Source organism: Trachemys scripta, chromosome 1 (assembly GCF_013100865.1).
Source record: "Trachemys scripta elegans isolate TJP31775 chromosome 1, CAS_Tse_1.0, whole genome shotgun sequence".
Classification (NCBI taxonomy): Eukaryota; Metazoa; Chordata; order Testudines; family Emydidae; genus Trachemys; species Trachemys scripta.
In genome coordinates this window covers 30,562,056-30,579,234 of record NC_048298.1, presented here as the reverse complement: position 1 = coordinate 30,579,234, position 17,179 = coordinate 30,562,056, and the positions used below count along the sequence as shown (strand labels likewise).

The window sequence follows — 17,179 nt, the reverse complement described above, 5'->3', positions numbered from 1 at the left end:
ATCACTAACAAGAAGTCTTTCAATAAAAGGCTTTAGCAAATCTAAAAATGAAACTAAAAATATTTTTTCTGCAAAACAAGTAGCACATCCTTAGTATACAAGCTGAATATCATTTAAATGATCAGAAAGGTCAGTTTCATTATATTTTTAGACTTAAATTTTGCAATAGCTTTTTTATATAGTTCAACTGTCATGCCTACTTTGATATATTACATAGGCTTAACGTTCACGTTGATGTACTACTGAATACAGCAGACTAACTCAAACATCACACAAAAAACTGGAGCAACAGAGATTCTAATATTTTGCGTCCCAATATTCTTAATTTGTTAGCCCGTACATACCAACAGTTCCAAGATCAAAGGGTTGTAGCACACCCACTAAACCATATTCTAATTTTGGATATGTTGCACACATCCCTATTTTAAGGTCTGCTATTGAGTGACGTATGATTATTGTACAATCATGAATGTAATGTCTGTAAAACTGAAAGTACTGGGATTCTATATTTTGCTAGCTAGCAGAGACAGAAGATTAGGGTAGATCCTCAAACCAACATTTAGACACTTAGCACCTAGTGATAAACTTTCCAAAAAGAACTTTAAGCACACAGTATGGTGCATAAATACATCAATTGTGTGCACATAACAATATTTTCAGAAGTGGAACTTTAAAAAGTGCAGTTTAAAAACTAGGCAACTTGCACAGAGGCAGGGCCGGCTCCAGCTTTTTTGCCCCCAAGCGGCGAAGAGAAAAAAAAAAAAGTTATCCGCGATCGGCAGCACTTTGGCAGCAGCTCTACCGCGTCGCTTCATTCTTCGGCGGCAATTTGGTGGCTAGTCCTTCCCTCCAAGAGGGACTGAGGGACCCGCCGCCGAATTGCCACCGAAGACCCAGGCATGCTGCCCCTTTCCATTGGCCGCCCCAAGCACCTGCTTCCTGCACTGGTGCCTGGAGCCGGCTCTGCACAGAGGCAGGTAGGTGCAAAATTGCCATTAAAATGTGTAAATTCGCAATTAAAATACATTTTTGTGCTTACAATTGACAAATTATCATTATCTTTTTTCTCAAAAGTTCCCCCTACTTGTACCCTTTTTTTTCAGTACATACTGGCAAACAATGGCCTTTGTAACCTAAAACAAATGAACACAGGTGAAGTTTAACTGAAGCCAAAACTATTCATCTGGATCACTAAGAACAGCCATGCTTAATGAAATACAACATACTCCATAACTACGAATATCAACAGGCCCCTCTTTAAAGATGTTGAGGCCTGTCTGACAAATGTCCAGTGTGATCAAATTTGCTGTCCAATGTGATCAAAATAAAAAAGGAGAAAAGAATGACTCATTTTAAGATTAAACTTTCAGTTAGGCAATACCAAAATAACTAATGTAAAAAGATTGGCTTTTCTCTATCACTCAAAGACAGCAGAGCTTCATGCCTCTTGGGAGTAAATAAAAATGCCAGCAGCAAGCACAGCGATGGGAATTTTCATGTCCTTAACAAACCATGAATCTTATGTTTAAAGCAATAGAGAATGTTTTAATCTCAACCTTTACATTTTTTTTTCAAAGTAGCTAGTACAAAGTTGTCAGCAGAAATGCTTTCCTAAACGATACATTGATCTAAATAATTAAATGACCTTTTCTCACACTACTAGCAATGCCACAATACTTTCCCTTAAGCCTAAATTGGCCAAGAAAATATTATCTCCCTATTTTTGCAAAGGATAACATACCTCATTTTCAATATTTTTAATCTGGCAAATAAACCTCAAATTGTCACAGTTTCCTTGTGTGTGTGTTTTTTAAGGATCATATACGCACTAATAATCCAACAAGAAAACCATCCAACAGTTTCCTAGGAAACTGATGTACAAAAGGACTATTAACAGTGGAGAAAACAAAAGAAAAAAATACTGGAGTACTAGTTTGCTATTTTAAAAAACACATTATTGAACTGTTAATATTTCAAAGAAATCATTAACTAGAGGAGATAGCTGCAATATTCCATTTATTTATACAGTTATATTGTTTTCCATCTACTTGTCTCTCTGACACAGACACCCCAAATAAAAAGACCTAGTTTTGATGGGTTTCTCAATTTTTTTTAATCTGTAAAAATATTTTCTTAAGGCTTTATAAGTAATGTCTAAGGCCCCAACCCTGCAATATGATCTGTGCTGATGATTCTTTTGGGATCTGTATGAGTGCAAGAATCCATCAGCACAGGCTGATTTGCCTGTGCATCATGTAGGTGAACTGTATTATATGATATTTACCTTTTTCTTCAGATCCAACCCCACATGTGACATGCAAGTTGCATGGTAACATTTCAAACACCTTAACATTTTTACTAAAATAATATTTATGTTAAAATTTCAATCAATAGTGTCCTTACAGCTTGTTGTAGTAATCTTAAGCATAGTGAATTTAGCTGCTATAGGCAGGCATTAAACTGGCATTAAAAACCAAGCTATTATTTTGCCACTTTCATTTTCTTTCAGCAAGGACTGCTTCCTGCTTATGGCAAATTTGGAAAAATTCCAAGTAATTTTTCAAGACAAGTGAGTGAGGTAAGATCTTTCATTGGACCAACTTCTGTAGGCGAAAGCAACAACCTTTTGAGCTCCACAGTGGAGTGTAAAAAACAGGTGGATATGATTTAAAACAGAGAAAACAGGCTAACAGAGATATTAAGAAGTAGAGCTATTGATTAATCAAAGTTAACTCACGCGATTAACACAAACAAATTAATGGTGATTAATTGCAGTTTTAATCACACTGTTAAACAATAGAATACCAATTGAAATTGATTAAATATTTGTGGATGTTTTTCTACATTTTTGAATATATTGATTTAAATTACAACACAGAATACAAACTGTATAGTTCTCACTTTATATTATTTTTATTACAAATATTTGCACTGTAAACATTATAAATCACATTTTTCAGTTCACCTAATGTAAGTACCATAATGCAATCTCTTTATCATGGAAGTGCACCTTACAAATGTAGATTTTCTTTTTGCTACATAACTGACTCAAAAATAAAACAATGTAAAACTTTTGAGCCTACAAGTCCACTCAGTCCTACTTCTTACTCAATCAATCACTAAGACAAACAAGTTTGTTTACATTTACGGGAGATAATGGTGTCCAATTCTTATTTACGTCACCTGAAAGTGAGAACAAGCATTCGCACAGCACTTTTGTAGCCGGCATTGCACGATATTTATGTGCCAGATATGCTAAACATTCATATGCCCCTTCATGCTTCAGCCACCATTCCAGAGGACATGCTTCCATGGACACAAGTCTTCTGGAATGGTGGTGAAGATAAAGGGACATATGAATCTTTAGTACATCTGGTATATAAATATCTTGCAACACTGGCTACAACAGTGCCATTTGAATGTCTATTCTCACTTTCAGGTGATAGTGTAAACAAGAAGCGGGCAGCATTATTTCCTGCAAAGGTAAACAAACTTGTTTGAGTGACTCGTTGAACAAGTAGCAGCACTGAATGGACTTGTAGGCTCTAAAGTTTTACATTGTTTTATTTTTGAATGCACTTTTTTTTGTACATAATTCTACATTTATAAGCTCAACTTTCATGATAAAGTGTTACAGTACTTCTATAAGGTGAATTGAAAAATACAATTTCTTTTGTTTTTACAGTACAAATGTTTGTAATAAAATATAAATATAAAGTGAGCACTGTACACTTTGTGATCTGTGTTGTAACTGAAATCAATATATTTTAAAATGTACAAAACATCCAAAAATATGTAAATGGTATTCTATTATTGTTTAACAGTGCAATTAATTGCATTTCATTTTTTTAATCACTTGACAGCCCTATTAAGAAGGATGTTCCCATTGTTAGTAGTACTACCTAATTGCACCAACTGGCTATAAATTAGTATCAGTGTCCCACTGTGTCAGGCATTGTACAAATAATGAGATAGTCCATGACTTCCACAGCTTACATTCAAAAGACAAGATTCAGCTATTGGCATAACAAATGATTAGAGGGAGTGGTAGAGTGAAGAAAAGGGAGTGAAACAAACGAGAGTTTAAGACAAAGATGAACATTCTTGGAATAAAAATATTAATGTATGAAACACAGATGTATAATAATAATGAGCTAGCTGTATTCAACTGTAAGCTCTTTCAGACAAAGACCATGTCTCTCTATGTTTATACACTTGATTTTACCTTATCAGAAGTAGTAAACAAACAAGTGGATGAATTAGATGGAGCAAGGATTCTATAACTTCAGATTTTATGTCTCCTATAAAAATATTACATTAATTAAATTCATAAGATCTTTCTTAATCACAATTTATTAGAAGCTCTGATTATTTTAACTCAGGAAATTTTTCTTAGATGAATGAAGAAGCTTGGCTGTTTAAAGTCTGATGCAATGTTCTGCAGTACACACAAGGACAGTTATTTTAAGAGAGGAGTTGTGATCCATGAGACTGGGTTAATGAAGGTTGCTTGAGTCGCTAATGTAATGCATTCACACTCAAGGGCAAATATAACTTTTCATACGCTGGTAATCCATTATGACTAGCAAGCAGTCTGCACAAATTTCATCTACACAAGTAGCTACTTATTTTGTTAAGGTTCTCCCCTCCATTACTCATTTAGTGAGCACCAGAATCAATGATGTTAGCAAGAACATGCACAAAAGTTCTGTTAGCAAAATATAGTTGTGTGAATATAATTTTCCCTCCACAAATTCAATTTGTAGTTATGGTATTTTTGTTACCATTGCATTTTGTGTATTCCACCAGATTATAAAAAAGTAAGCACTCAACTTTGTGCATCAACTACTCTGCTATTCAGTCTAATTTGTTTTTTACCAACAGCATGGTAAGGGAAGTCTGCTGCTGTATCTCATAGGGCGTGTTTGAAATGACTCTCCTTAGGCATTCTGAAATGGCACAAGGTACTGCCAACCAATTTTAACTGGGCAGTGAATTTCCCTTGTTTTTTTTCCAGGTAGTACTGGTAGAGGGGGTGCGGGGAGAGAGAAGAGCACCCGTGTGAGGCAGGAATAAGGGGTCTTCCTGGGAATACTTGATTACCACTCAGCTCTTCCCCCTGGCTCCTGCATGTCTCCAGCATGGCTAGAGAGGCCATGGGGAGGAAGAAAGCTGGTAACCAGGTTGTGAAGAGCCGATCTACAAGCTGGAGGCAACAAGGGGGAGCAGAAAGAGAGAAGCCCTAGGACTCGCCCAACAAAGAAAGTAACAGAATGCCACTAGCCATCACCCACAGCCCCCAACTAAAACCTCTCAAGCACATCATCAAGGATCTACAACCTATCCTGAAGGACGATCCTTTACTCTCACATACCTTGTGAGATAGGCCAGTCCTCGCTTACAGACAGCCCCCCCAATTTGAAGCAAATACTCACCAGCAACTACACACTATACAACAAAAACACTAACCCAGGAACCAAACCCTGCAACAAACCCCAGTGCCAACTCTGTCCACATACCTATTCAAGGGACACCATCATAGTACCTAACCACATCAGCCACACCATCGGGGCTCATTCACCTGCACATCTACCAATGTGATATATGCCATCTTGTGCCAGCAATGCCTCTCTGCCATGTACATTGGCCAAACCGGACAGACTCTACACAAAAAATAAATGGACACAAATCTGACATCAGTAATTATACCATTCAAAAACCAGTCGGAGAACACTTCAATCTCCCTGTCACTCAATAACAGACTTAAAAGTGGCAATTCTTCAACAACAACAAAAAAATTCAAAAATAGACTCCAACGTGAAACCACAGAATTGGAATTAATCTGCAAACTGGACACCATCAAATTAGGCCTGAATAAAGACTGGGAGTGGATGGGATATTACAAAAACTAAATTTCCCGTACTAATTTCCCCCTACTGTTACTCACACCTTCTTGTCATCAATTGTTCGAAATGGGCCACCCTCATTACCACTACAAAAGTGATTTTTCCTCCCTTGGTATTCTACTGTTAATTGAATTGTTTTGTTAGACTGACCCCTCCACTTGGTAAGGGAACTCCCATCTTTTCATGTACTCTGTATATATACATACTTGCTACTGTATTTTCCACTCCATGCATCTGATGAAGTGGGTTCTAACCCACGAAAGCTTATGCCCAAATAAATTTGTTAATCTCTAAGGTGCCACAAGGACTCCTCGTTGTTTTTGCTGATACAGACTAACACAGCTACCACCCTGAAACCTATTCCATTTGGGGGGCTAGTTTAAGGGGAAGGGATTATGCACAATCCTCTGCAGGATAGGAAGACTGCAGATATGTGAATTTCCCCATTCAGTTTGATGGCATGTTCTCAGCTAACTGAGAACAGCCCCTGGATATGAATTCAGCCTGCCAGTAATTTAGAGGTGTGAAATGCGCCTTTCATCTTAATGTGTTCTCCCCCTTCTTCCAAAGCCAACCTCAGTTCCTGTTATTGGGCACCAAACTGTTGAGCTCAATGGACAATCAATTTTCAAGATAACCTCTCTATGTATGTGGATTTCAGAGCAAACTGAATATTAAAATCAACTTCTTATTTGGAGGCTTCATCTGAGGAACCTCTAACTCATTGCCTGCATGAGACATAGTAATTTTCAAGGTATCTGATTATATTTATGGATTTTGGAGAATTTAGTGACAAAAGGAGAAAAAAATGAAATGGAAAATGAAAAACAAAACCCACAACATTAAGGATATTGTTATTAAGCACTTATATTACGGATCCATTGTGTTAGGTGCTATACAGACAAAGTAAATGAGACTCCCTACATCGAAGAGCTTGCAATACAAAAATTAAACCTTTATTATGTTCATTTGTTTCCGTATTTTATTGCACTTTCCTGGCAGAAGACTATGTAGGAGTTTAAACGTAGGCCTAGAAACTTAAGTACACAGATTTTGAAAACACTGACACACAAACACACACACACACACACACACTTTAAATAAACAGGATTTAAAAAAAAAAAAAGCCAAACAACATATATTCCACCTGTACCTTATGTTTTAGGAGATATTTCTCTATTTAAGAATTTTTATGCTCAATCTTTTCCATCTCTACTAACCGGAACTTTACTTGAACACAATTCTTCCAACTAGTTCTCTTGACCCACCCCATCAGAATGTAAGTTTGTTTAGATACAAACTGAACATAACAAACAGATTGAGGTGGAGGAGTGCTCACACAAATCAACCGCCACAGTAAACCTTTCCATTTATATTTCCTGCCACACTTCCCAGTTTTTTTCATAAGGCTTATCTCCTTTTCATCATCAAATAGGAGTCAAGTAACTTCCTTCAAAGCTGACACTAATGCAGCTTTTTGAATCAGCCAGTGAAAAATGATAAGAAAACAACAGGACTGTAGTACACAAGTCAGGCAGTTTCACTTACATAGGTTTGGATCCTCTTTTGCTGCTGGAATCTGTCCAACTGGAGGCACAGCATGGATTTTTAATGATTGATGCTTTAAAATGTTTTTTACATGATCTACAGTACTGTGTATTGTATTACTAATGATTCTTCAGAGATGCAGAGTGGGTGAGTTAATATCTTTTATTGGGCCAACTTCTGATGGTGAAAGAGATAAGCTTTTGAGCTAAATAGAGCTGGCTACAACTACACTGCAAATAAATCATTCTTCATGTATTCTGAACCACAGATCCATTACATCTTAGCGCCTAGACTTTGCTACCCAACTGATGTTCTGATATTTAAAGAAGGTTTTAAAAATATATTCACATGCTGCTTGTATATTTCCTTGTATTTTAAGACACAGAGCACTTTATGTTCAAATATAGGGGTTTTTTATCCCATTGAAAATAATGAGTTTGTTTTGGTGCTGAATTTAAAGAAAGTAAAGTTTAGAGTTTAACTATGCAGAGTGCATACAGTTAACCAGGTTAATTTAAGATGTTAGAACCTACCAATGTACACATGTTTTTTCAGAAGGCAGTATGAAAAAAATTGAAAAGGATACTCGTGTTTCTTGGGCACTAAAATTTACTTACTTTGGAAGTTCTACCATAGAGAAAATTTTCCCTTTGGGGTTGTCTCTCTCTCTCTCTCACACACATACACACATACACACATACACACACACTCTTTTTAAAATCAGAACAATAATTTAGTTACAGTAAGACTCAAAGTAAACAAAATGGTGTTGGTGCATTATTGATAGAGTTTGTGTATATATCCGGACTTGTTCACTGATTGTTACACAATTTAAATAAAACATATATTGAAGAAAGGACAAATGAAAAGCAGGCTTACTCGGAAACAAGAAGATAATCTGAGACAATTGTAAATGTGATTGATATTCTGAGCTGGATTACTTTAACATATCTTGTTAGGGAAAAGAATGGTTATTTACTCAACAGTAAATGTGGTGTTACCTGTCAGCTCTGTGTTCTTGGGGAACCAGGGCACAGTATCCAGCCTGTTTGACTCAGGAAAGACACCCCCCCGTCCCTGCCCCGCTGCCCCCAGCCTCTGCTTGAGCCAAAACCGATCAGAAGAATGATTTACAAAAAGCAATGAAAAGGCAGTGGGAGACTCACCTAAACCCTCCTAGACAAGGCTGACAGGATTAAGGAACTCTCCTAGCCTCATTTGCATCGGAGATGGAACAGGGAGGCATCTCCATTAGCATACACAATGGAGAACAGAGATTCCAAGGAAAGAACTGCACTGAACTCTGGGACCAGAAAAGCCAGGAAGCACTGCATGATGGGGGGAATCTCTACTCCGGATGTTAATGAACCCACGCCTACACACATCCAGCTCAGTAGTTATCAGACCAATTCTAGTAACAAATCCTTTACTGGTATCCAAAATACTGAAGCTGCCTAACTACATTGCGAGCTCCCTCGAAGGAACACACTCATAGCCAGAAATGATCAGTTCCTATTGTCTAACCTGAAACAAAACAGTTTTGGTATACTCCCTTGAGCCATCAGTTTACCCATAAACGAATCCAGTGTTCTCCCTTGATCCATTATTGTTTCCCTACAAAAAAAACCCCTACCCACGCTCAAGTAAGTGTTCTGATGCCTGAATCCAAAATCTGCATCAGTTCCATTGGGACTTCATCTTCTCTTGACTGATTGTGCTGGGGGCTCTGCCTGTCTCCAGCACTCCGGACCCTCAGCTACCATCACCATCTGGGAACCCCAACCGGTTCAAGCTTCACGGAGTGGTGAGAACCCAACTCTCTCTCTGCCTTTTTATTTTTCCTACTCTAGGTATAGCTTTCTAACCCTGACTTGTGTGATTAGTTATAGTTTTCTAAACCAGAGTTTTGTAATCAAATTTAAGCTTCATTTAATATTGCAACTGTTTTGTTTGTTTGGTTATTACCTGGCAATAAATAACTTTTATGGTTAAGCTGGTTGCTTCCCGCCCTCCGTTTTGTGTTTTTGGCTTCCCCATTTGCTCTGCAGTAACACTTCTCTTACCTAAGCTAAAGATCCCTGTAGCGCCCAAGAATCCTGTGGGGTTTGCTCATCAAGTGGGTTACCACCAGAACAACTGTAATGTGAAAGCGGGGACTGGGACGTGCTGAAAATAGGAGGGAGGCAGCTTGGAAATGCTGCTCGACCCAGCCTGCTGAGTCCAGGGGGAAAATAAGGGTGGCAACTTGGGAGTGCTGATTGACCTGGTCCACTCAGACACACGCTGTTAATCTGTGTGTTCATCTGATTCTGGGGCTGGAAGAACCCAGCCCTGGGGAACCGATAGCTCCATTGGGAGGGAACTTGCAGAAGGGAGAAGTAGAGTTCCATATGAAAACACAAGTGACAAGCAGTACATTGATAGAATTACAGAACACCCCCCCCCGAAGAATAATAATATGCTAATAAATGAGCATACCCCAAAGTAACAGGCAAATCTGGTAACAGTGATTCTTCAAGATGTGTTATCCACATCCACCTAAATTCCATTTTTGATGCACATGCACACAAGATCAGATTCTTTTGAAAAGAAGTGCCCGCAGGACCCGTGTCTGTGCCTGTATGTCCTCCAGCACCATGTAGAGAAGGGAATAAAGGGTGGGGCAGCTGCAATCAACTTTCAGTAAAACAGAATCCAGGTGATATGGGGAAGAAGGGCAGATCATAGTGTACCTGTGGACATCAGAACTTGAAGAACCGCAGTTACTGTAGAATAACTAACCATTTTTTCTTCTCCAAGTGATTGTCCATATGTCTTACACTTCTAGTACTTCACAAGCTGTGAACTCATGTCCAAGAGGTGGGTGTTCTGCGTTTACTGAAACAAGGTCAGCAAGACAGCTTTGCCAAGGGAGCATCAGATCTTGAGCAACCATACTACAGTCTAATGCAGTCCCAAACCCATTTAGATAGCGTGTGGAGACAGGCTCACCGTTCATCCTATCAGAAGACCAGGAACAATCATGGTGAATTCCCAAATGGTAGAAGAGCGTTCTTTGTACATCTAAATTGTGGAGCCTAGTTTCATGTAGACTAGCATGACGTTTAGGGAAGGTAACTTCTGGGTAAATCACTTGATTTAGATGAAAATCTGACACTATGCAAGAACGTCAAGTGAAGTCTTAATGTTCCTTTGTCCTTCTGGTAAAACTGTATATGATGGTCCTTCAATGGGACCTCTGACCTTTTAGATCTCTCCTATTCTTCTGGATGAGATGGTAGCACCTAAGAAGGTAGTCTTCATAGACAGGTGATACAAAGAGGTTGCCACAGATTCAAAGAGAAATCTCTTTAATGCCAATCTCCCTTCTGGGATTTCAATGGATTGTTAAGTGTCTTTGACTGATGGAAAGACACAAATAGGACCTTTGAGGAACTTACCAACTAATGGGTGAAAAGACTTTGAGACCCTCTATGGAAGGAAGAGCAGAAAGAGCTACCAAATGGACTCATATGGAGATAATTCGGAGCCCCAAATGCTTCAGGACTAGAATTAAATCTAGAATCATTGCTATTGGGATCTCTTCAGATAACAGATGCTTCTGAATTGTCCAAATAGTGAAATTTCAATTTTTTTGCATAAATCAGAATCCACATGGGGGTTTAGCATGCTTTAATTTATGCCAATTAACTTCACATCTTTAACTAATTTGCACTGTGTAGATGCTGCCTAATGCTGCTTGTTGGAATGCTCAGTCCCTGTTCAGGAAGTTGTATTTAGCCAGGAACATGGTAGTCTGAAAAGCACATTTGTAAGCTGGTTGAGGAATAAGCCTTATGGTCAAGAGGTCAAGTCCTTTGGGGTGTTTATCCAGTGGTGTCATTTTGGGTGGTTCCTGTTGTTTAAACCACTTGTAGACAGCTGCAACCACTGTGGATTCCAGTGTGGTGTATAGAAATGTATAAACCCCTTCAAGGGGACTTGGTAGCAACTATTCATCTTCGAAGTGGGTATCACTGATGCTGGGATTTGCAGTAGATCCCTTTCTGGATCCAGCAAGATTTCATTTATTCATATTGGCAACCTACCAGGAACTGAAGGAACTGCACCAGAGGACTACCAGATCTTGCAGGAGCTCATCTGGCTGGGTTAAAACAATTCGAGTAAGAGCCTTATCAGATAAAGATGACAATGTGATAGGGTGGACATCTGTCTCTGGCAGATCTTATTGCTCTAAATCCTGGCTCTCATACTAAAAAGTATGGTGGACCAGTTGCCTTTCATGAGGTGGTCTAAGAGGTGAGGAAAACCTGGCTTTAGAATCAGGAGCAACCAATGAAGTCTTTCTATTGAGTTGCATCTCCCCAGGGGCCTGGAACGGCCACAATTACATCAGATAGGAATATAGTAGGCCCCGGAGGATGCCAATAAGGGTCTCATCACTAGGTTCTCAGTATCTCATCCTGTGTCATCTGACTCCGTCAGAGCAGCTTGGCTCATAGTGAGGAGAGTGTAGTAAGTATGTGGCAAACATCCCTCCATTTTGCTTAGATGGGGAAGAGAAATCCCTCTTCCGTACACGGAGCCTTGGGAGTTCTACAAGGTTCTAGAATATTCTGTGCAGGAACTGAGGTAGCCAATCCAGATGTCACTGGGGCTTTTTTTAGTAGCAACAGCAACCTTGTGAGGACAGTTACTTTCAATTCACTCAATACTGTGACTTTCTCTGTTCTGATGCGATTCAGTTCCACAGGCATACCCTGCACATTAATGGGCAGCATGGTATATGTTGTAGATGACAGAAGGTGCTCTATCCACAGCTAGTTAGTGCCGGGTGCTTCAGTTCTGAGTGCTTTGGTGCCAGGCAGGGACCTTGGATGACCATGCCAAGTGTTTCAGGTGCGAGTACTTTGGTACTAGTTGAGGCATTCACCAGCTCATGAAATGGCACCAAGGCCATCTGGTAACCCAATCTCTGCATTTAAATGCCTCCTTGCCAGCACGAAGTAGACTGGGGAGATCTGTCTCTCCAATCACTCTGTGACCTGTTCTGTTTTCTCTCTGTCTCCTTGGAACACTATCGAGGAGGGTAAGGAGGCTCTTGCCAATTCCGCAGTGAATGGATGAGACTTTCTTGAGGAGGACTGAAGTCTGGAGCTGGGAGTGGACTCAAGAATTACCAAAGCAGTTAGTGACAGTTTGGAAGTCATCTTTTCAATCGGCTGGGAGGATGCCTTCATGGACCTTTCCATGAGGAAAAGTTTTTAGAAGTGATTCCCCCTTTGAGCACTCAAGTGGTGAATGTGCTCCACCTGGACAGAAGCAGCACTTCAAGTCTCCATCGTTAATATGAATAGCTGCCTTGCAAAAGGGACAGGATTTAAAACTGGGAGATTTTGACTCTGCCAGGTCCAGGGGCAGCTGTGGATAGAGCACCTCCTATTTAAAAGATGTCTTCCTTTTTATTGCATGCCAACAAGCTTAAAAACTATATTAATCTAACTATACTAAAAATCATATCTACAACACTAGGTAAATAAAAGCCAATTGCATAGTGCAGAGATATGGGCCCTGCCGAAGAAGTATCATGGGCAGTAAGAAAGAACTAAAAGGCAGCTGAGCCAATCCCCAACCTTTATGCCAGTGGCTACGGAGGACTGTAGGGTATGCAGGATGCAGGCATGGCTCCAATAGACACTGGCATTCAAAAGATTCCGATTTCACAAGCATGGAGCACACTTGCATGAGAAGTGGAATACATATGGACAATCACTTGAAGAAGAAACTGAAATTCCCACCTAAATCCACTAACATTTTGATAAATTAACTTGGTTTATTACCCAAAGTTTATTACATACATATATCTAATAGACTATACATTTTCACAGTCTAGTAAACAATTTATATTTTTAAGACTGGTTTTCATTCCCTCATTTTGTGAATATAAAAAGTATTTTAATATCCACCTTTACTAATTTGATCATTAACCTTTCTTTGTTATGACACTAATAAGGTACACAGAGACATGTCAAGTATTCAGAATGTAAATATGTGCAAACAAGTTTAACACTGGTGCAAGAAAAGATTACAATATGTATAATGAAAAAAGAAGTCATCTTTTCAAGAAGATTATTCAGTATTAAGCTATTTAAGAAATAACATTTCTTTTGCTCTCCCATCATTGACAGGGTTGTGTCACAAATATATGCTTAGTTCTGCTTGGCATCACTTTGTTAATGCTTTGTTCATTAATTTAACAAACTACCAGGAGAATATGTTTAGAATGGGCAAGGCATTATCTCTTGAATTTCATTTAATTAAACTCTGCTATACCAATACGACAGTCAGCATTTCATAAAGGGAATTATTTTAAGGATGAAGGTAGAAAATATTTCAAAGTTCCCTGCTAAAACATGAAAGCATAATCTAAAATTATCCCTGCAACATACTGTAATTTATCTATAATATTAAAGATGTTATTTCCAGAGTTAGTAATTAATTGGATTCCACAGAGAAATTATTCAGGCATTCTTGATAGCAAAACGATGCACAAAGGAACAAAACATAGTGCCGAAGGACAACCATAAACAACCACTGTGACTCTGCTGAATTACAACAATCATTGAGCTTAATGTGAAATAAATGCTGGCTGCCTTTTGTATGTGGCCATTACTCTGCTGCAAAGAGATTGCCATTGAATTTTGATTATATTGCCTTAATAAAAAGTAATGAAAGTGGCTCATGCTCTAGTGGCTTTCCTTTAAATGATACACAACAGTGATCTTGCAAAGGCCACTATGCCACAAGTTGATTGAGTAGGACACCTCGCCTGAGAAAGGCTGTGTTACACTCTCATGGTAGATAACTGCACTGATATTGGCTAGACTACTCACAAAGCTTTTAACTAAAGACTTTCAATGAAGCACCATTTAGAGTCTAGGTTAGCTTTTAAGACTTACCATCGATCCGGCTAACAAGTTCTTCCAGCATTTTCACTTTCTTTTGAATCCCTGGCTGTGCAAAGGTGTAGTTATCCTAAGGAGGAAAATATCATATAAATAATACATAATAGCAAAAATTATGAAGACTTTTCATTTGCTTATTTAAATCCACATATTTTTGTTTAATATAAACTTTTCAGATTAGGACAATGACATTTAAAAGAATGAAAGTTCTGTTTCTATATAGTTATTATTAATAATCAGTAATTAATCACATTCCATAGATGTAGTGGTGATCTCCATGGCCTCACTAGTACTTCACTCGCTAATCCATCCCACTGGAATTTATGTTAATATTCTAAACCGCTGAGCAGATAACAAAAATCTGCCTTCTAAAGACTTCTATTATCTCACCAAAACATTAACGTTTACCCCACAATTAGACTGGTCCGGGATGCAAGAATTCAGCCCTAAACCAGTGACAAGATTAGAGTTTGATCTTCAAAAGCTTAGATGAATATCCTCAGCTGGTAGAAATAATCATAACCCCACTTCAATGGAGTTATAACAAACTACACTACTTGAAGATTTACCCCCATGAGCCCAAAGTCATAGGCAGGCCCACTAACGGGGGGGAGGGAGAGGGAGCAAAGGGGGCAATTGCCCAGGGCCCTGGGCAATTTAAAAGGGCCTGGGAGGTCCCAGCTGCTGCCGCCACTGCTGTAGTAGCAGTGGTGGCAACGAGGAGCCTCGGGCCCTTTTAAATCGCCCTGGTGGGCTGCAGGGCTCCTAGGCGCACAGGGTGGTACTGGTGGTGGCAAGCATGTGGAAGCCCTTGGCATGCCGGAAGAGCGCACCCAGCAGCACGCTGGGCATCAGACAGCACAGACGAAGCACTGCCCAAATGTCAAGCGGACTGTTCTAGGAGGCCCATTGACTATTCTGCCCTTGGCAGAGCCATCCCTAGTATACAACAAATCAGGGCGACCGCTCTGGGCCACTTTGGGGACCCCATGGGCCAGCAAGATTGGCCAGTGCAGTCGGCCCCGGAAGTAATGGATTCGTCACTTCCACCCCAGGCCTCACACCCCCATAGGGACAGCCTTGGCCCAGGGACCTGGAATTGCTGTCAGCAGGCCTGGTCACAGGTAAAATTGTGAACCCAAATGCAACATGCAAATTCCACAATTGTGCAGATAGACCGAATATTTGTATGTGCAAATGCCTGATCTGAAAGTACAATGGCAAATGGTCATGCAAATTATTGTAGTTGTATAGATGTGAGTTCTGATGTATTGAGAACGAATAGTTTGAAAGTCTATGTAGAGGGAATACCACACATTGGTTAAACCACAGAAGAGATGAAACGCTCCAATCCATACCTATGTTTGTCAATATTTTGTAGAGCAACGTTATTTGACTACATTGTAGAATATCTAAATATTTAGTAGCATTCTTCATCTCGCAGCCACTGCACAGCAAGACTCATGATACTATGGCATGATTTTAAACATGAAGGGAGAATAAAAGGAACCCCAGTACAAACACATTTTTTTAAAAGAATGCAAACATTTTAAAAATTGTTTTCCTATAAAATGTGGCATACACAAAATATCTAACGAGGTGATATGGTGTAAAAGATATTTTGGCATAACTCACTTGCCATATGCCATTGGTGAGCTGTGTAGCCATCCCACAATCATACTAATAAAACCACCCTTGCTGTTGGAATGCTAATCTTTCCATTCCTATGTTGATTTCAGTTGGGTAATCTTCACTTTGCATTAATGCAGTGTTGAACATTTAACAGTATTTATTTAAAAAAAAAAAATACTATTTTGACGCATACACATTAATTTATTAAATTACATTTATGGGGTTTATAAAAATGTAGAAAGTGTAATTTAGATTTTTAAAATCTATAATGTCCTAAAACTGAACAAAAATATTAAAACCTTGTTTGTGTTTAACAATCCTTATACGAGTAGAACACATCAGAATATGGAAACAAAGTTTACTAACTTGTGGATAATAGTGAACTGAAGAAACCCAATATGCAGTAAGTAAATGCATTTTTTTCTGGTAACCTGGGTTTCATTTTGAGTAGACTCACTAAGGGCCTGATCCAAATTCCATGGAAGTAAATGGGATTCTTTCTACCAACCTCATCGAGATTTGGATTAAGCCCAAGGACACTATATGAACCTGTTCATCAGTGTGCATTTCCCCAACTACCAAAAAAACAACCTGACAAATCAGCAAGATTAGTAGCCTCTGATCAGCAGAAACCAAGAACTGGACTAAAATGGATATTACAGATCAGCTATATTGGCAGAGGTGTGTTGGAAAGTTTACATAGTACCTATTTAAAATATGTAGGATTATAGCCTTACTAGTCCTCAATTTTACAAATATTAAATCTAATTTGAAGAAGCAAATTCAGAAGTTCACAAGGGAAAATTACTTAAAGGTACTGTAGTCTGTTGCCCACCCTAAAACAGTGAATTGAAGTCCCAACACTATTATGGTGCCATCAACTGGAAAATGAGGTACAGATTTGTGAAGTCCCACCCTCACCCTGCAGATTACACTCGTCCATTAATTAGAGACATTTCCAGATAAAAATTAGTACGCAAAATAGTAAGAAAAATAATAAAACAGTACCAGCACATTATCCAGCATAGAGGAGGATAGGATGGAAGAAGAGAGGACTACAATGAACAGATAACCAGTAATTTTCCCTTGTCATACATCTCTCTCTCCTCCCATCATATAGGACCAGAC

The 17,179-nt window shown here is 38.9% G+C and overlaps 1 protein-coding gene across 2 annotated transcripts in view; it reads right to left on the bottom strand.

The window, feature by feature from the left end:
- Positions 1-17,179, bottom strand: part of TBC1D22A (TBC1 domain family member 22A) — a 433,739-nt gene that overhangs the window by 205,714 nt on the left and 210,846 nt on the right. For both annotated transcript variants that reach the window (XM_034767118.1, XM_034767128.1), the window contains exon 10: positions 14,414-14,489. In XM_034767118.1, the coding sequence (XP_034623009.1) occupies positions 14,414-14,489 (76 nt within the window). The remainder of the gene's footprint in view (positions 1-14,413; positions 14,490-17,179) is intronic.